At 37.8% G+C, this 20,875-nt stretch overlaps 1 protein-coding gene across 32 annotated transcripts in view; it reads right to left on the bottom strand.

Moving 5' to 3' along the window:
• The window catches only part of DLG2 (discs large MAGUK scaffold protein 2), a 982,239-nt gene that overhangs the window by 373,256 nt on the left and 588,108 nt on the right, over positions 1-20,875 (bottom strand). For all 32 annotated transcript variants that reach the window (XM_088159292.1, XM_088159294.1, XM_088159295.1 and 29 more), the window contains one exon: positions 16,387-16,440. In XM_088159292.1, coding sequence (XP_088015418.1) covers positions 16,387-16,440 — 54 coding nt within the window. The remainder of the gene's footprint in view (positions 1-16,386; positions 16,441-20,875) is intronic.

Below are 20,875 nucleotides of genomic sequence, written 5' to 3'. Positions count from 1 at the left end.
ACGTAATCTTCTCCCACAACTCCTATTAAGCCACTCATACACTCCCTGTTCCTTGATTCTTTTCACTAATGCTTCATCTGCTTCACCATAGTTTCAAGACCTTGTCAAAACAAGGGATTCTTTTCTGATTTCCCCTACTCACTGCTCTCACTCCTCACAATCCTTTTTGCTATTCAGCAACAATTTAGATTTACTTCTTTTTAAGCTGTTTTGTCACCATAGAGCAGACACTTTCTACACTATGAAAAAAAAAACCTGTTGATATCCTTCTCCAAGGTATTATTATTATTTTATGAGGTTTACAATGAGCCATCAATTTTTCTTTCACCTCTTGTTTTGCCCATATTCTGATGGAAGCATTATTTTACGTGTAAGCACTTGATATAGCTAATGCAGACTCAACACAAACTTCCTAGTTTTATAAGCCTAATGCAGAAGCAGATAAAAGAGATCATGATTTCAAGTGGGGTTCACAGTAAATGGAAATGAAATTACATCTGTGTGTGAATTCTGTTTAGGCTAGCAATTCCACCTTGTACAAAATTAGTACCAACAAAAGAAGAGTGCACAGTTCAGCTTTGGTACTTGCAACCTTCTCTAAGGTATGCATAAAGAAATTCATACCATCATATTACCTATCTAAAGGGTAGATATCCAAGGTAAGAAGTGATCTAGGTTTTGGGGATTTTTTACAGGTACTGGAGACAGGAATCAAGGGGGTGATTTATGCCATGAGTCTCAGTCTTTGGATGGAATTGTTGTTTAAGAACCTGCTTGCCCACTGACTGTATGGGGAAACCAGACTTCCAGGATTCATATAGTAAAAAATTTATTTCTTATAAAAATGGCAGGGTTCTTGGAACTAGGTGATCTTTAAGGTCCCTTCCAAACAGTTCTGATTCTGTGAAAATTCTTTGTTTTTTGTATCTTAAACTTAGAACGTATATCAGTGCAGAAATCTGAAGCAGTACATTCCGGAAAACTGGATGCAGCAATTTCTTCCCACAAAATCACATTCTTTCTTGTACAATTCAGGTCATTTACTGCACAGCTTCAAAAGTTCACAATCACTTTGCCTCTTATTTTCTTCTGTGCTTCTGCCATTGCTGACATGGTAATATATGAGTTACAAACACTCAGTTTGTTAGGTTGTTCTATCTCTGCTCTATTTCAGATTTAGAAGAAAATCCATCACACCTTTCAAAAAATTTGAAGAGTTCAGACATGTCTAGAAATTACTTTTCTAGTGTAATCTATTAATCTATCATTCTATGCACAAGATACTTAAAAATGGAAAATAGCTGTTGTTTGATTGGCCTTATTTCATCAACAAAGATGATAAAGTACTTGCAAATTAGGACTTAGAAGGTAATTTTAACAATGTTTAATACTTCAATTTGCATAATTTGATTTTAAAGGTTGGTAAGAGTGTTTAAAAGGCAGAAATTATTACATGTGGGTTAAGTTTGATTCATTTAAACATGAGTATTAAATATTTCTCAGTTTTAGGGAAAAAATCAGTAGCATACTAACTGGCAACATTTTAGGAAAGGAAAAAATTAACTTCACTAATTAACTTTATTCTTTGGTATCCATGACGTGTTCATACAGTCATTATATAATGAAATATATGTAATAGGCATAATAGGTGTACCACATTTCCTCAATAAATAAATCTGCAACCAACATAATCTAATCTCTTACAATTTGCTCTGACTCATACTTGTGTGCCTAAAATTGTCTACCAGTACCTTTGTTTAGCTTTGAGAGTTAATACCCCTTTCACTGCTCTGTCACCCCATTGCCTATGAAAAAAAGTACAATCAATGAATTCTTTTGGGTTCTTTTGTTCTTATGTGTTAACTCTAGCACAAGCACTGAAGCTAAACTGTACTGACACCAGCACTGCTGCAATCCCACTGGTGTCACTGGGCTTGTACCTGTGTAACTAAATTTCCAATTATTCATCTGTGGAAGAACCTATACCTGCAGGAGGAAGCAGCCCTGAAAAAGTAAAGAAAATGCCTCCACTAATATTAAAAATGAGTAATAAGGAACATTCACACACATAAAGTACATATACATTTATCAATCAATATGGATTCCCCAGGACAAGCTTTTTATGCATGACTCAGCTGCTTTACAAGTATTTTTATACTTTTATAGCAGCAGAAGGATTTGCTATTTCTCTTAAAATCTTGGAAGGCTCTTCAGTGTATGTATGGAAAGGGAGCCACAGTCCTCTGCACTCTACAGCTAAAAGCACAGCAGAACAGCTCCCACCTACCCCATTAATTTTGCTGTAGAAAAAGAAAATTTAAAAAAGAAAAACAAGACATTTTGAGTGGCTGAGACAAAAATCAGTGGTTTTCTGTCTATCCTCCCAAGCTCAAGGAAAGAAAGTTGATGTAACTGTTGTTCACAGGGATTAACAGTGTAAACCCTGAGAAGAAGCTAATGCAGCCTGACTGATCATCAGCAGCCCCAATCTAAGCCTAGCCAATATTCAGCAAACTATTCCAAATACTTCTCAAGCTTTCTTGGTAGGAAAAACTGGTTTGCATCAGTTTGAGAGAATTTGAGTTAAAAAAAAAAAAAGTTCAACTTAAATCTAAGGAAAGAGGAAAATATCACTTTCATCCACCTTCAATCAATCTAATTTCTGACACAATAATGAAATCTTGAACTTGAAAGTTACTCTGAAACTAATTTCTATGCACCACCTCAGTATTCTAAAAAAAAATTCATTATTTTCAAGATTACTACTAACATATAACAGCAGAGATGAGAGAAGCTTTACTAGAGAAGTGAAGAAAGCCAAGAGAAAGCTTGAGAAAAATGCTGACACATAATCCTCTTTAAAAGAAGCACGAAAAGTCCACAGTGCTCTCTTGCTTTAAGTATGCAGTAATGAAAAGACCTGTGGTACAAGAAATACTCTAAGAACATTTTTACTACACTAAAATGCACAACTGCAACATAGAAGTACTCTGAAAATGTTCAATGTCATGAAATACTACTTTAAAATGTCAAGTATTTTGTCATCTCTTTCCGAAGCATATTTTACCAGATACATGAAATATCGTTATTACATTCTCCATAAGTTTCCTGACATAATGAATCCTGTAATTTCCACATCAAAGCTAAAATATTTGGCAGCAGAGATGTGAAAAGTATTCTGGTTCTTATCTCAACAATATGTAATGAAGTTAGTGGCCATTGACCAGCATAGCTAAATTTGTGTACAAATCTTCTCCTGGACATGCAATACTCCAATATACACAAGGCCATTAACCAGACATTTTACTTGCCATTACTACACTGTACATGCACCAGCACGTGTGCTCCACAGAAAAGTTATTTTTCAGGATTAGATTTATTTCTGCTTCTTCCTGGGTCCCTCACAGGAGCCATCAGCCCATCAAAGGTGCAGACACCAGCAGAGGCACAAGGGCAGGTGGAGACATCCTGTCAGAGACCCTTCCTCTCCCAGGGAAGCCTCAGCCCCTGACTCAGGGTGACAGCTGGGGAGCACCTTGCAGCCTGTGGGATGGCATCTCTGTGTGTGGGGCTGGGACACCTGCAAGGATGCCAGGAACGCTCATCTTGGCATTGCGACAAGACTTCGGAGATTTTTAGGTGAGGAATAAAAAGTGTGGAAAAGGGAAACACGGAAGTGGTTTAAAATTAGAGAGACAGAAGTACAAGAAAACAGAGGGGTAAGTGGATAAAGAGGGCCAGCCACATGTAGGCAAGGCTAGTCAGTTCATTTCCCTGTCCAAGCCCTGTGCCTCCTGAACATCTTATGTCATGTCTTCTATTAAACTCAATTTCTACCTGTTTTCTTGGGTTCTGTCTTCTCTGTGTATGTGTAGTGATGTGTGGTACCAGCAGCTGGAGTGCAGGAGGGTGCCTGCAAGCACTGGGTGATTGCCAGCAAACACCAAGCTGGGCTAGCTGGGGAGTAGGTGAAGCAGTCAGAAGGCTGGGGTGTGTATGTAAAACTGGAAGTAAGACAAAGGAAGAAGTTGGCTACTGGAGGGGCAAGGGATCCAAGGCAACTTTAGGATACAGGGGTTGACTGAGACCCATTTTGGTGTGTGTGTGTGTTTTACTGTGCAGAAGTAAGGGCAAGGATCCAGGGCTCAGCTCAGTTGTAGGAGGAAATCAGAGTCCAACAGGGTGTGTACGTTGGTTTGTGCAAAAGAGTCTGTATCAGCAGCTGGACAGGGGCTGCAGCATCAGCTGTCAGCATGTGGAACAGCAAGGATCCAGAGCCAGCACTCCTGAGCTGACCAAGTGTCCATCCAAATCCATCTCCTGGCAGTTTTCACACCATACACACGGGGACAGGAAGAGACCACTTTTGTTTGTGTGGGCACTGACTGCTGTATGTCCTGCTCAGATGTGTGATTCCACCTGAATGCCTTCTGCTTGTCCGTGTGCTTACTGGGAATAAAGGCCAACCTTGCTACTATTAAACACTGTGGCATGGAGTTCCAGCAGCCTTGCTTCCATCAGGCTAGCAAATTTATCAGCCCCCTAACATCTTGCAGTAATTCGTGCACACTATTTTTTTTTTGGTTATATGGACTACAACTCGATGCAATGCTAAACTGAGAAAAAAATTCTTTGCAGACTCATATTCATTGCTATGTATGTCCTATTTTCACCAAAGCAGAAAGATGGATGTGACAGGAAAAGCTATTCTTACAATCTTCTTGAATCATTCTTCACCAAGAAACAGAAGGGAAAGAAAAATGGCTAGAAAAATATCTGGAAATAAGAAACTGTGCTCAAAGTCTAAATGACAGTGGACTTTATACAATATTAAAGCTTTAACTTTAGTAAAGCAGGGGAATTTCTACAGAATATAAACAAGGTTGATTTTAGCTACAGCCAAAACTCACAAAGATGTGGAACTAAAGAACTGGGGAAAAAGTTTAATTTTCTTTCAGTAGATCTGCATACAGAGACAAAGTTCATTGAGACATGACTGGAACAGGGATGCCCAGTTCTAACCAACCTGCCTTGTTGATAATATCAGTCTCCCTAAGATATGCAGATGGCTCCTGGTCCTTATTTTGAAAGGAAGATTAACATCTTTCAACAATTTCTAGATATAAAGAAAAAAGTCTCATAAACTAGAATATATTTGTGTCCTTCTGCATGGAATTCAAATTCTTGGGGAATGAAGAAGAGCACTTCTCTGACTTAGTTTATGAACCAACTTCAACCTAATACACAATGCCTCTAAAAAGAAATTAAACAATACTGAAAGCACCAGCTGAAAATTATACTTCTCCTCCAGGGAAAGACCAAAACTGACCATATGGAGAGTTGAAGACTTTTACTATTTTTAGAATAAGAAAGAGCACTACCACATATCTGCTTCTACTAAAAAGAAAGACTATGGTGAAATCTAAATGATTAATCAACCTCGCACTGTGCACATTATTTGAAAAATTAGTATAGCTCAGTAATTTCAAGATAAACTTGCAGTGTGTTATGCTCACGTTTCCATCACTTTTGCAAAGTCTGTCCTGAATTTGAACATTAGACAAGATTAATTTTGTTATGACCAAACTAATACTCACTTGAACTATGCAAAGAACAAAACAATCACACTTGTCAATATTCAGTAAAATGTTTCTTCCTAGCAAACATAAAACATAATGTGCTGAGCACAATTAATTTATGACTAAAAAGAATCCAGAATTTTAAACTGTTGTCACCTTTATGCAGAAAAATTTACAGGCACAAGTTACTCGACAACTGATTGACTATGTTGATGTAAGACAGAAAAGAAATGCACAGCAGTTATTATTTCTACTTATTAATAATCTCATGTAGCAATCTTTATTTTCTATTACCTTCAAACTAAGCCAATCTTCCACAGAAAATTATGAGGGCTACAATTTCTAAAATCAGGAAAACAGATACTTTCTGTGACATATTTGGGTTTCCTACTCCATGCTAGGTCATCTAAACACTGATTAAAAATGTAGTTTACTATCAAGTCTGGTTAACCAGACCACTGCATTAAAACCAGCATGAGGTTTTATTGTGTAAAATGTGGATTAGAAATAACTCATTCTCAAAATGTCTGCATTCACAACTTGCAATAGTAGGGACTTCAGAATATTTGCTGAAACTGTGTTGAAGTTGTGTTAGTTTTACAGCATGGATCAACTAATCCTTGGCTAACAACGGGGGAAAATAAGAGTATTTAAATGGCTAGTTTTGTGATTTTATTAAAGGAGAAGAGTGTTCCACTGAGATCTTTTTATACTGCTGTTGGGAATGAGTAAAAACACACTCTAGCTATTGTAAAAATTTTAGAAAGTTACCATAAATAACAGGAAAACATGCTGCTATGAAAAATACTGTGAATAACGTTAAGTGCAATAGCTAAAAGATCACAAGAGAAGGGTATATTTTCTATCCATTGTTATTACTGATGTTGCACTATGTGCTGACAGGATAAAAGCCTCGCCTTGGCTGAACTTTAACAGGTAGTTTGCAAAGCAAAACAGTCAACAATTCTAGACATAAAAAAGTAAATATTCTTAAAATTACAAAGAAGAGTTCTTGTAAAATAAATTTCAGGCATACTTCATCTTAAATGAGTGAAAAACCACTGTAATCAAAACATAATATGTCCAATAAGACATGAAAGCAAGATTTTTCTTTTCCACTTTTCATCAAAACAAGCTTTCTCTTCAATACTGAGCAGTCACTTTCTCTTTATTTCTTAGATTATCCAAGGTCAAAGGAACACATCTGTCTCTGACAGCAGTTAATCTGAAATCCTCCAAAATGAAGTCTTATGAAAAAGCTTTCTTCCTTTTGTATAATTAAAACCAATAAGATGACGACATCTGTGCTAGCTCTTCTTTCGTTTTTTTCTTCACAACAGCTTTCAGTTAAGTTCTACACTGTTCTAATACAGTGAATATTGACCAATATAAGTCCCATTGTCTTGAATCACAAAAAAACCCCCAAAACTATAGGTAAGTGGTTATTCACTTGCACACTTTATGCTGTTTCCCAGACACTTCAGAACTTCAATTTCATGTCAAAGTAGCTCAAAATAAAGCTATTGCTATGAAAAAAAAATAGCCTTGTGTACTTGAAGAGCTTTATCAGCTTCTTAGAATCACAGAATGGGTCAGGTTGGATGCAGCTTTAAAGATCATCCTGTTCTGATCTCCCTGTCATGAGTTTTAACATCTTTATACACACATATATACATATATATTCTAACCAAGTATTTTATGCAAAAGACAATGGGTTTGATGGTTTAAGGCCCTGAATTGTACTATAAAAGCATATTTGGTTATGTTAGCCATTGGATCCTTGCAAATCTACCAACCTAACTGACTTTAGCCTACTGCTACAATATCCAGTAAGGTTAGCCGTGGTAGTGTAATATATAGAGAATTATACAGAAGGAAAGACTAATTCAAGATTAGGGAGAGAATGACAAAACCAAACTCAAATGACATTTAATTTAGGTCAGGTCATTCCATGTAATTCAAGACTGACTCAGATCTCCAAGTGCTTCAAACAACTTTAACAGGCATACACTGCATTATGCAGCACGTGCCAACATCACAGGCAAATTAAAAATTAAGCACAGCTGGGTGTAGAGGAGGGATATGTACACACCCACACACTCCCATACATATATAGTATATATGATTTTTCTCAGAGTGATGAGAATACCTGAGAATGCAATGCCTGGCTGGCTTCCCCCAGCAAGAGGCAGTAAGGATAAGAGTGGCACAATAGGAACAGACTTTGCAAAAGCAAAGCACTGTACTTCTTTCAAGGGGTTTATTACAGTGCCACCCAAAGAACCTGATAGCAGGTATCCAAAAACCTGTCGGCAAATGTAGTTTTTTGTCAAAAAGTCTGCTTCACAAACTTGAGAATGTTAGAACTAAGACAGATAAATGCACACCCACGATCTGGACTGAAATGCTGAAGTACCTGCACTCCAAATCCAAAAAGCATGAACCATTACACACTCTCTATGCTGTGTCCACCTGAAGCTGAGGGACACAAATGAGTGTAGGATGTGATCTCTACAGTTCAATAAGCTCCTTTCTCCCAGTCTGCTAATTGCAACATTTCAAACATCCATAGAAAGAACTCCTTGATTGAATCTAAAGTCCAGCATTATTCATAGGCAATTGAAAATGGACAGTACAATAATTTCAGAGAATAGAAGTGTGAAGGAATAATTAGACACGTGAACAAGGGATGCATTTACTTGTAGGATTGACAGGATGCTGATACATCCAGACAGGCTTTTTGATTTTTTATGTATTATGATATGCAGTACTCACACAGGCAATGCAGTGTTCATTCCTACAAAAAATAAAAGAAATCCCCTAAAATAACGAAGTTATTATACTTCAAAGTAAAGCCTTTTCCCTTAATTAAAAATTATGTCTTTGATAAGGCTTAAATAATAAAAATGTGTTCAGAATTTAAAAGCAAATCACACAAAAAAAAAATCAAATTTTTCTTCAGAATTACTTTGGCCTTTCTTTAAAGATGCTTCTTTTTAAAACAGTATATCTTAAAAGAAAAGGTTTGAAATAAATTTATTTTCAGGTAAAAAAACAGTAGGTACAAAATAGAGGCAAAATAAATCATAAGATCCATTCTGTACCTTTGCTTTGGGTTTTCAACAGAAGCAGCATATTTTTTATGCTGGCACACTAAAATCCATTTAGGTCATCAGACAGCCAGATGAAAACTTTTATATTTTTGCATGTTTAAGGGAGCTGTTTTATATTAGTTCATTAGTTTTGCATTCTGTAGAACATTTTTCACTATTGATCGCAAAATATTTTATAAACATTATTTAAATCAAGCCTGTCAATACTGCTATTATAAAAGAAAAATGTCTTATCCCACTGCAGAAAAAATGACATACAGAATAGAGCAGTGTTTGCCAGGGTAAAAAACATTGCTGTGATACAATTAAAGAGCCAAAACAGACAAGCCAAGCCAGCGCAGCTTTTAAAGAACAGCACAGAGCTCTACCAGCTTTAGCTTTTCCATTGTGATGTGCATTAATGACAGGCTGAAAGATGAGTATAAATACTAAGCAAAACTGCAGGTTAACAATCTGGAAAAACATAAGTCATTAGAGATAATAAGGTGTGTAATCTCACTTTCAAGACTATGATCAAACTAATTAAGAAAGAAGCAACAAATTTATTCTGAGAAGTCACTGGAAAAATATATATACCCACATGATGATATTTTCATATATTTCAATATAATATTAATACAAAATTCCAAACTCCATGAGTTTCCTACTTTTGTAAAAATTCAGATCCTATCCTTTCAGACCAAAATTTCCTTTTACTCTTCTATTACCACTGTCCTCAAAAATTTGCTCGTCATGCATAGTCATTGCTGTGGTTTAATCCCCTCCAGGCAGGTGTTCAGCCATCTCCAGGAGAGCAGAGCCCCATCATGTGTAAATGTCACTTGGGAAGACACACGCCATCACCGTCAATGTCCCTCCCTTTCTCCTTTTTCCCCCCACTTTACGTACTGAGCATGATGCCATATGGTCTGGAATATCCCTTTGGTCAGCTGGGATCACCTGTCCTGGCTGTGCCACCTCCCAGCCTCCCATCCACCTTTGCCCTCTCCCCAGTGTGGCAGCACAAAAACTAGAAAAGGCCTTGGCTCTGTGTAAGCCCTGCTCAGCAATAACAAAATCACCCCTATATTAACAGCAATGTGTTCAACACAAATCCAGAACAGCCTCATACCAGCCCCTGTGAAGAAAATTAACTCTATCCTAGCCAAAACCAGCTCAGTCATATATGACATTTAACATTAATTATGTAAAGACATGATTTATTGTAAAAATATATAAGGCCACCTACCCCCTCCTAGATTTATTTGTCTAGATCTGGAGTGCACCTACATTCTTATTATCCAATAAAAGCCTTTAGAGCACTGACTGTGCTCAGAAATTCACAAATTTTCCTCATTCTTTTTACAGCCAGGCATGGCAATGTGCTCCCATCTCCAGCCTGCCTTTTATACTCCAAAATAACTCCTGCTCAAGTAATAACCCTAAGTGGTGGTCAGTCATGGATGTATCTGGTCCTGACAGCTGAACCTGGCTCCAGCTGGACTGGGGGGAGACAGATACAACATGATAGCCAAGAGCAACATTTGGGCAATACACCCAGCTAACCAGAGTGCTGGTCAATGTCCAACTCAAGGCAAATTGGGAAGAAACTAGCATCCGTAGTCAGTATGCAAATATGATTATGACTCTGTCATCTTACTCCATGAAGAGCAGACAGCCCAGGGCCTGCTGAGTGCTCCTGCATGGCAGTGGGCTGCACACCAGGAATGCCTCTCAAGGATACCAGATTCCTTATTACATCAGATGGTTGCTAAGTGAATTGGGAATAAGCACACTGAAACTTGGCAATCTTTCAGAAATGATGATTAAACATTGGAATGGTGGTTGAGTCACTGTCCCTGGAGGTGTTTAGGAAAAGACTGGATGTGGCACTTAGTGCCATGGTCTAGTTGACATTGTGGTTTGATCAAAGCTTGCACTTGATGATCTCAGAGGCCTTTTCCAACCTAATTGTTTCTGTGATTGCAAATACATAATCCTTTAGACATCAATCACTGGACAAGGCTGAGGCTGTCTGGATCCAGCCACTCCTAAACTCCCCTCTGAAAGGAAGTTTGGAACACAGTGGGGTCTGTTCTGAACCCCATGGCTCAATGGGAAGATCCCCCCAAAATCCTGTCTGATTGTTCACTATGCAGTAAATGCTCAACTATACCTGACCATTAACTCTTGTCAAACCGCACTGCTGCATTTACCTGTGAACCTCTCTTATATCAATAAAATATAGTTTCTTCTCACTTGAGAGTGAAGTGCCTGATTCCATCCACAACACCAGAACAGAAATAATTTATTTTTCTTTTCAGTCTCTGTTTAACCTTTTAAGTGCCTCCTTCTAATGTGCTAAATCTAGGCACACTAGCTGAATGGCAGAGAGGAAAGCTGAAAGTTTTCCTAAACTCCCCATTTTGGCATCGTCCTGGCCCCTACACTTCCCTGAGCAAGAGGGCACTGCCCTGCTCCAGGAAGGGCTGAGCTCAGTGTCCCTAAGCTGGGATGCACCAAAGCAGCTGCACAGCCACACTCTGTGGCCACACCCAGGCAAGTGTAAAACAATACGAAGATTTGATTACAGCTCAGGAAAACATAACCTACATAGCTTGAAAATACATTTAAGACATGTCCTGAAGTTATCTCCACAGAACTCAGTATAGACAGTATCGTTAGAAAATCAAACCAATAATAAAATAGCAATAACTCATAATAAAATAGCAATAACTCATAATAAAATAGCAATAATAAAAAATCAATAATTTGAAAGAACAACGTTAAACTCAAGAAATATGAGGAATTCATTGTGACTGAAAGTAGAATAAAGTACATATTCCTTAAATCTTATCGCTGTGACAAGATGGGGAAGGAAGGGAACAACGACAGCACCTGAGTGAACTTTTCTAAATTTTTTGTTCAGAAGAAAATAAAATTCCATAATAAGATAAATAGAAAGGCTCACTTCAATTTCTAGAAGTGATGCAGCAAAGACAGCCTTATAGTTACTTTTAACTGAACTATGCAGCTTTCTGGAAATGAAAAAAGAAATAAATAAGGCCTATTCTGTGCAAAAGAGAAAATGAGATGATTCATATGTTATTAAATTAATGCTTCTCATTATACAAAGAGATCTAAAATTTACAGCCAAAGAATAGAGAACAAACAAACTCCCACAAATGTTTAATTGTGCTTAAAATGTCACAGAATAATTCGTTTTGTACCATCAAAGCTTCCTACCAAATTTATTCCCACGTCCAAAGCTTGGCGAGTCAAAGTTTTCAAACCACTGAACCTAGAAAAAAACTTAATTAACTGTTTCTTCTGTTATTTGCTGCAGGCCCAAATTATAAGGAACAACACAGACTATAGCAGAATAAGGCCTTTTCTTTTATCTCACCTAAGAAAAGCATACTGATGAAAAAGTCCCACAACCTTTTTTCCCAAACTACTGAGTTGAAAGGTCTGAAGAATGTCAACAGTTGCAAAATGTTGAATTATGTGATGTTATATCATTAGAGGGTTAATGAGACAAATCACTCCATTTGGTATACAGTTGTACACCAATTAAAAAGGAAATTTCTTTCAGGTGGACCGGTGCAAAAATAGCATGTGAACATGTTTTATGAATGCTGACCACCACTGTGGGGAGTCTCTCTGAAAAACACTCAGGAATTTTTGGAGGAACATAGCAGAGAGGATGAGCAGAGCTGTTAATGAATTGAAAATGCATTGAGGGCACATCTTGTAAAACGAAACGATGACACAGGTTGAGCCAACAGCCCCATGAAATCATGAGAAGTCTCCATCTGGCATGTAACAGCACTAAAAATAGCCTGACCTTATTTACACATCTATCAGGTTATCAGTTGTGGCTAGTAATTAAAGAAAAAAAAATACCATTCTGATTCATCAAAATTTGAAAATCCATGCTTATTCCAGTGCTTAATTTTGGAAATAATTTCTACATGGCATAAAATGAATTGCTTAACTTTGTTAGTTAAGAAAAAAAATTGATAATTTTTTTTTTAAGCCGCACTTTTTTTTTTGCAAACAGGTGAGTGGACAGCATTAACTACCTGTCATGAAAAGTATCTTAAAAAATCCCAACAGAAATCAAAAACTAATATGTCAAAGAAATTTTTGAGGCATATCACTTGCTTATGTATTCCCTTGCCTTTTAATTCTATTCAAGAAAGTAATTCAGAAACGGTGATCAGATTTGTGGAAGGCAAACTCAATCAATGAATTCAAGGACAACCATCTAAGACTAGAGAAAGACAGAGTATGAAGAAAAAAAGGGAATATGAACATTAGAAATATGACCCAATTAATAAGATCTGAAAAAATTCTTCTTCTTCCCATCCAGTCTTCCTAGACTCCAAGTGTACTTTGGCAATGGGAGCTGTAAACCAGGGATGAATGGCAGGATTTTAAGATCACTGTAGCCCCAAGGAACAGCACTTCTGGGTGTTTTAAACACTCTACAGTTCTCAGAGAGGATCAGGATCTTACACCAAGACTGCTTTTAGCTTTGGACAGAAAATATAGTAATTTAACTTGGATTCTCTAATCCATAAAATATTTTTTTCTCAGAGTGCTAGATGTTTATTTTATGGCAACTAAAAATCAGTAGTGCCTTTCAGAAGTGAAAATACCTAGCTAGTTAATTCTAACGTTACTTAAACATTCACCAAAAATGCTCCTAGGCACTTACCATCTTCCCCCCAGGCATGTCTGGAAGTCCTAACAGTGCTGAAAATGCAGCTGCTTGACACATGTTCAAGCTTCAAAATCATAATTAAATCTAGCTTTTTGTTATCTCTCTGAACTGACCTCACCCAGAAAAAGTATTTTTAGGGCATATCTGCTAAATTACATTTCCTGTAAAATAAATTATATGATGATGGCTGCACTATCATACTTAACTCATCCAGTTTGGAAGATTTGTCTCTGTACTTCCAAATATTTAAAAGAGAGACAAAACTCCCCTAACACCCCACGATGCTACAGGCTGTATTACAAGACCCACACAATACTGTAGGCTGCATTGGGTTTTGCTGGGATGGGGTTTATTCACCATGGTAGCCTCCGTGGGGCAATAATTCAGTGTGTAGCTGAAACAATGTGGATAATACACCAGCATTTTGGTTATTGCTGAATAGAGCTTGCACAGCATCAAGGCTTTTTCTCTTTTCGATTTTACCCTTCCTGTCCCAGTTGCAGGTTGGCTGGGGGTGGGTACAGGGTTTGGAGGGGACCTAGTCAGGAGAGATGGCCCCACATGACCAATAGTCCATATCACACGGTGTTCTGCAATAAAAGCTCAGGAAAAGGACAAGCAAGAAAGAACATTCATGGTTATGATATTTGTCTTCTCAAACAACTGCTACACATGATGAAGCCTTGCTTTCCAAGAAAGGCTGAACATCTGCCCTCTGATGGGAAGTACTGAACAAATTTCTTATTTTGCTTTACCTGCACATGCAGGATTTGCTTTCCCGATGTAACTCATTATCTTCATACACAACTCTGCTTTTACATCTCCTGTTTGCTTCCTGACCCACAGCAGAGAGGAGTGAGAAGAGTGTTTGGTTATTGGTTAGTCAATCCACCACATCCTGTCACTAAATATGTATTGGGAAGGATCCCTGGACCAGAAAGGGATGCACACAGAAGCAAACATGGATCTGGCACACTGACTACAGCATCTCCCTTGCAGAGGAAATAGAAAATGAAACCAAACTACATTAAACTGCATTACTCCTGAGAGCAAGAAAGAAAACAAAGGTCTCCAGGTCCACTCTCTCAAATATTAGTTTGGAGGAAGAGGTCATTTGTTCATGGCTTATTTTTGTGTCTCATTTTAGAGAATGTTCAAGCATACAAATCCTGAGCAGAAGGAAATGCCTATTGGTAAAGCAGAGGCCCTAAGTTCTGTGGGGCACTATGGTGACCTGAGCTCAGACAGGTCAAGGTGAAGTGTTTCTTCGTGTCCCGTGTTAAGTAAGTCCCTCTGTGGCAGTGCTTCTGGGTCCCATATTGGAGAGAAATAACTCTTCCCAGGCTGGGAAGAGCAAGGTGACTAATTCAGAGTTGTCTATTTCTACAGTAAGCACCTTCTGTTTATTTATCCAGTTCACATCATGTGTTGGAGGCTGAAGCAGCCCACAGGCACTTCTCAGCCTACTGTCAACATTTCTCTTCAATGTATTTGGTCATTTGTTCTTTATTATTTAAGAGAACGGAACTCTAGTACAGAAGTGGCATAAAAGTGTGTAAGTATTAATAGGATGTGTTAAGGCAATAAATCATATTGATTGAGCATCTTGTCACTAGTGTAATTGCATCTGTATTTAGGAATTCTAACACCATAGCTGCAGAGGATCCTGGGCACAGGTCCAGTGCTGAAAATGAGAACTGGGGCTCACAGTGTCCCTTCTGGAAGGCTACAGAACACTAAGTGTAAAATGTCTCATCAAAATATAGGAGAAAAGCCAGACAGACCTATTGAAAGTGAGACCATAGCAGATGGTTTTGATGTTAGGATGGAAAACTGAGACAGAAATGATAGGAAGTCTTTTTAAAAAGCTACATGCAAATGAACAGAGAAATTCTATTTAACTTTTTCACACTTTGCAATAGTTCAAGTTCCATCAAGGGACTTAATTCTCTTCTGCTTTAGAGCACTGTCATTCTTCTAAATTGCTCTTGGCTGTGATCTTTACCTGTGCTCTGCACCATAATTTCCAAGTTTTATGAATTGTCAGTAACAAACTGGCCAGGACAACCCCTATTAAACTTCCTCATCAACAGTCTTCTGAAAGACAGAACCCAGCAACATGATTGGTGTAGGCAGATAAATAATTAGGCTTATGCATTGGTATCATAAGAAACAGATGTGGACAAAACACGACAGATGAGAGACATTAATTAGGAGCTTCAAAAAAGATAACTAAGATGATGCAAGGAAAGATTAGATACTGGCTAATCAGCTGGCTAGCTTTGTGCTACTTGTTTTTCTTTCCTCCAGTCATCTAAGCCTGTTACTCTCTTTGTGATGTGTTTGCTTTGTGTTTCTCTATGTCCTTAATCTTCAACAACTATAGTTGATTTTACAGTCTAAATGACAATAATGTCAAATCCTTTTAGAAAAAACGGATTTTTAAAAAATCTAATAAAAACATGCATTTATTTTAGGATAATCTGTTTCCTAGAAGTCATAAAAAAAAGAAGAGAAATTAATAGGAAAATATTAAGTCAATTAGTTTGAGCTGTTATTTATCATGAGCAATTTCCATCTACAAAAGAAGGATAGACAGACAAATGAAGGGACACTGCAGTATTTTAATTTACACTGTGCATCCGGGTATCTTTCTATTAAGCTAGCAGGATGTACATGGCTCTAAAAGGAAATACCACTAGTAAGGATGACAGCCTAAATGAAATCACTTTTCTTTTTTTCAAAGAAAGGCTAGTTATAGCAAACACAGACTACAAATTATGTGTATATAATATGCTATGATTCACCTGAGTGCAATTGTCATTCCCAATTTCTTTTCCTAGAAAAGAATTTACTGTGCAACTGTAAAAGAAATTATTAATTGCAAGATTTGTTTATAAGATAACTTCTATGTAATACCAAACAGAATTTCTGTGTGAAAATAAACCAACTCTACATATTTATAAAAAAAACCCTTAATACTTACATAAGGGATTGTGTCCAAGGTGTCTGTGTTGACAATTATAGGGGCAGGGCTTGCCTGAAAGAGAAAAAAAAAAAAAGAGAAAATAAATTTAAATACCTGAAATCCATTAATATTGAAATACCCATGGTGATACATTAAGTTAAAAGTCTAAAAGCCTGTTTTCCCATTGAATTCAAATCATACAACAGTACATATCTGTGGGTACTGCTCAATCAAGGATGAAGGAAATGGATTCACAGCCTCCAAACCACAGCTCACTGGGGCCTTTCCTTTCAGTTTCTCCAGGCTTTAGACCACATCCTGAATATGTATTATCCAGTTGTTCATTTCTCAGTTAAACTGTAAGAAACCTGATGTATTCAACTAGGGGATGTTGAGGTTGAGGGTTTCAGCTTCCCTACCTGACAAATCCACCTTTTGTGTTTGAACCAAGATGATTAACTGATCCTTACAGAGGATAAACATTTCATGTTTCCATTACTAAGAAGTATTGTATAGGTATATATGTAAGCACATATATTATGATATTTATGTAAAGGTATATAATTGGCATGGTTCATATACACTCAGTTGAGGTTCAGATTGAAATACAGACCAGTTTAAAAAGACTTGTGCCTCTGCAAAGTTGCCCAACCTGATCTTTAATTTCTTGGTGAAGCTCAGGCTAGTTTCCAACCACCTGAACCTCTTGCACTTCCCATTCTGGGATTCAGTGCTAGTGACCCAATGCCAAGCTCTGATATGACCCAGCTGCATAAACTTGGCTCAGACTCTGAAGAAAACCAGACAGTTGTGAGAAAATGTAAGCCAGAGGCAAGCACCATCAGCAAACTGTAAAACTGAGGCAGGACTGCCGAGATGGAATTGTTAATGACTCAAGGACTCAGAAGGATCGACATGCAGTGAGTGTAGCACAAAAAGTGATGGAAGGCACCCTCTCCCAGCCTCAGTAATGCCTACTTGGGCAGCAAAGACTCTTCAGGCTCTTCACTGGACTGATGAAAATACTAATGCTTAGTGGCTCACTAGTTCTATTCATCTGCACTGTGTATTTGTCACTGAATGACTGGCTGCACTTTAAACTCTTGCAGACTGCAGGGTCTCTTTGTGCATGGTAGGCATGAACTGCTGAAAACACTGATCCTATTTCTGTCATCAAATATTTACTGTGGGATTTCAAAACCAAAGTAACAACCCAAATTAAGAATTTGACATTAGTGCAATAATTCAAACAATATGAGAATAACACAGGTTTTCCTAACCAGTTTTTGTGCAGTCATTCAAGGATAATTCAGTATTCGAAGAAATTTTATATTACTGGACGAAGTCTACTGCTGATTAAATGCCATAATTTCTACACAATAGTGTAAGCCATGAATTAAAATTAAATGCATACAGTTTGGTGTGTCTGCATTTCATGGTATGAACCAGATGTCGTGGTATTATTTGATATTAAAATACTTAATATCTCAAAAGATATTATATGCCCATACCCTGTTATTCTCATTGTGTCCTAAAACACTGGACACATTGAAGTGATAGGAAATAATTAGTTTTGCCTTCAGTGATAATGCAACTATAGGCATATTCCATATACCTAAAACTAAAAATATTACAATCACATGGCCTTCATCTTTCACCTTTCTAGAATCACAGTTTTTACTTACACTAATATTTAGCTCAATACACTTTAAAAAGAGCAACCTTTGCTAAAGGAAGAATAAGCTTGGGAATTTTTTACAATATTGATTTTTTCTCCTTTTTATTTTTACCTACTGTGTTGGCCTATTACCAACTACAAAAAAAAGTTTGCAATTTTCAGAATACAAGCATTTTTCCACTGATGATTTAAGAAGATAGTATCTACTAAAATAACAAAAATCTTCCAGGAGTCATTTTCCAAAGCATTTTCCCAAATCTCTTTAACCTATTGAAGAACAAATCCTTTTACCTGTATCAGATCTTCCTGAAGTAAAACTAAAGAAATCAGAAACAAATGTGGGAATACTTGGGACTGGAAAGAGTACTCCTGGTGCAGTCTGACAGGAGATGGATGAGATGTCCCTCTCCCTGCTGCCCAGGCTGGCTGTGCAGCCCAGTTTGCCATTTCCCCTCACTGCTGCAATGGCTGACTCATGTGCAACTACTTCTCCTCTCTGCAAAGCTGCAGCTTAGCCAGACTGTGCCTGGCTGGGACTGCTCCATGTTTTATTCTGCCATGGAGAACTCTTGTATGTTTGCATTGAACTTTGTGAGGTTCCTCTCAGCCCATTCCTCCTTTCTACTGATATTCCTCAGAAGAGCAGGGAACAGTCCAGTGTATCATCTGCTCTTCCCAGCCTGGTGTTATGTCAAACCTTGCTGACAGTGCTCTCTAAATAATCATTCTGGTTATTGATGAAGATATTAAACAGCATTAATATCTCTTTCAACTCTGTATGAGTACCACAAGTAACTTGCCATCAGTAACTGAACTCTGACCACTGCTCTTTAGGTCTGGTGGTCCAGCCAGTGTCCCACTCATCTTCTAGTATACCCATCCATTTAGTTTCTCTCTCATTTGGCTATGAAAGAGAATCTGTGCTGAAAACCTTACTAAAATCCAGGCAAAATATATTTACTGATTTTCCCTCATCCACAGAGCTAGTGGATTTCTCATCAGAGAAGGATGTTAGGTTGGCAAGGTAAAATCCAAACATTTGTAAACATTTGTAAATTGACCTCCCTCTTTTTAATCACACCTCCCTCTGTCCTTTGTGAGCCTTGACTAAATCTTCTGGAGGTCCATATGATGGATACTCACCACAATGCTTACATTTATGAGCTTCCTAACTAATCCTGATTCCTGGGTTATCACTTGGGTCCATCATCCCTTCCACAGCAAAAATCTGATCATTTAAAGCTGCTCCTTTGAATGATGTGATCCTTTCCTGACTGGCCTTGCTACAGAGCCTGTAAAGAATTAGTTTACAAGCCAGTATCACTCAAGGTTCATTTCAACACTGTGCTTACCATACCCCTTACTGATTGGAAAAACTGAACTAAACGATCAAACTCATGATTTTCTGCAACTGAGGCATTTATTCCGTTCACACAGATGGGCATGAAAAAATTCACAGCACAATAGTTTCAGATGGATATACTGACTATAAGCACTCAGAACTAATACGATCAGTGCATTCGCCTTCCCTGCTCCTCCTGTTCCTATCTGTGCATGTGAGTCTCTATGTGTGTGGGCAGGGGAACAGTGCTGCTTGTTACAACTTGTCTTTTAAAGTTGGTTTTTTGTTTTGTTGTTTTTGGGTTTTTGGGGGGGGGAACGGAGGGACGATGTTTGTTTTGTTGTTTTTAATAAGAAATATTATTTAATACAAACATTTTGCTCCCATCTCTCTGATATATAGTAATTTGAGGAACACTAAGCTCCTGAGCTGCAAAATTGCATTAAAGTGCAGGAAATGGAGATTATTTCATTAGCTGGGCCCTGTTTGTAGCTCACGCTTTCAAGTAGGAGACTTCAATCATGCAAAGTTGCAAAGATGGTTTGCAATCACCAGAGAGCCCTAAATACAGTGCTAGCCATGGAGTACACAATGGCATCAAAACAGTCCTGAAACCACAGTGAAATTAGTGAAGGGATAACAACAGTATCAACAAGGAGTTAAAGACTTTACTTTCCAGAATGATCCATCTGTGTCTATGCTGACTTGAAAATATGTCACACCGGTTCACCAAATTCTCAAAGAAGAAACTCGGGTATCTCTGTACTTCTAATGAAGAACATTGAGAAATCTCTGAACCAGGATTCATCAACAGTACACCCAACTGTGCATAAATTAACAAAGGCATGCACAAACATGTCTAGATTCTCTTGAGAACCTCTAGCTAGAGCGTCTTTGAGACAGCACTGCCTCTTATCTCTCAATCTGTACAACTCATACAGATGTATATCATCTTTATCTAGGCTTGAGACTGCGTGAGAAGAAATAACTTTCTGGAAGATAATGACTCTGTTCCTAACTTTGTGCTTTGACCTCCTCCACAATCTTGACCAAGACACTGAATTACATTTTATTAAGTAAATTACACTTCACCAGCTTTTCCCAGATGCAAAATAAAACCGAATGAATCAACAGAAGTGTTAATATTACTGAGTGCGGTGAATTGAGTAATCCCGTTTTCCCCATTCCTCACTCACTTCCCTCTCCATCTCAATCCCTACCTATACATTAAGTATTATACTAAGCTGACAGTGTACTGTGCAGTCAGACTTACAGACTTACTGTGCAGTCCTGCTCCCTGCATGGGCCTTTCTCCTACCCTTGACTGGAAGCACTGCTTTCAGCTGAGCCATCTCTGTGCTTTGAAAAAAGGCATCACACTGACAGCTGCAGTGACAGATTGGCATCGCTGAGACAAAACTTGAATAGCTTTGGGGGAAAAAAAATAAAAATGGAAGATATTTTTTATTCTTCTTATAGGACTTGAG

Source organism: Sturnus vulgaris, chromosome 2 (genome assembly GCF_052056855.1).
Source record: "Sturnus vulgaris isolate bStuVul1 chromosome 2, bStuVul1.hap1, whole genome shotgun sequence".
NCBI lineage: Eukaryota > Metazoa > Chordata > Aves > Passeriformes > Sturnidae > Sturnus > Sturnus vulgaris.
The sequence above is the reverse complement of the archived record's forward strand: the minus strand, read 5'-3'. Positions and strand labels throughout refer to the sequence as shown.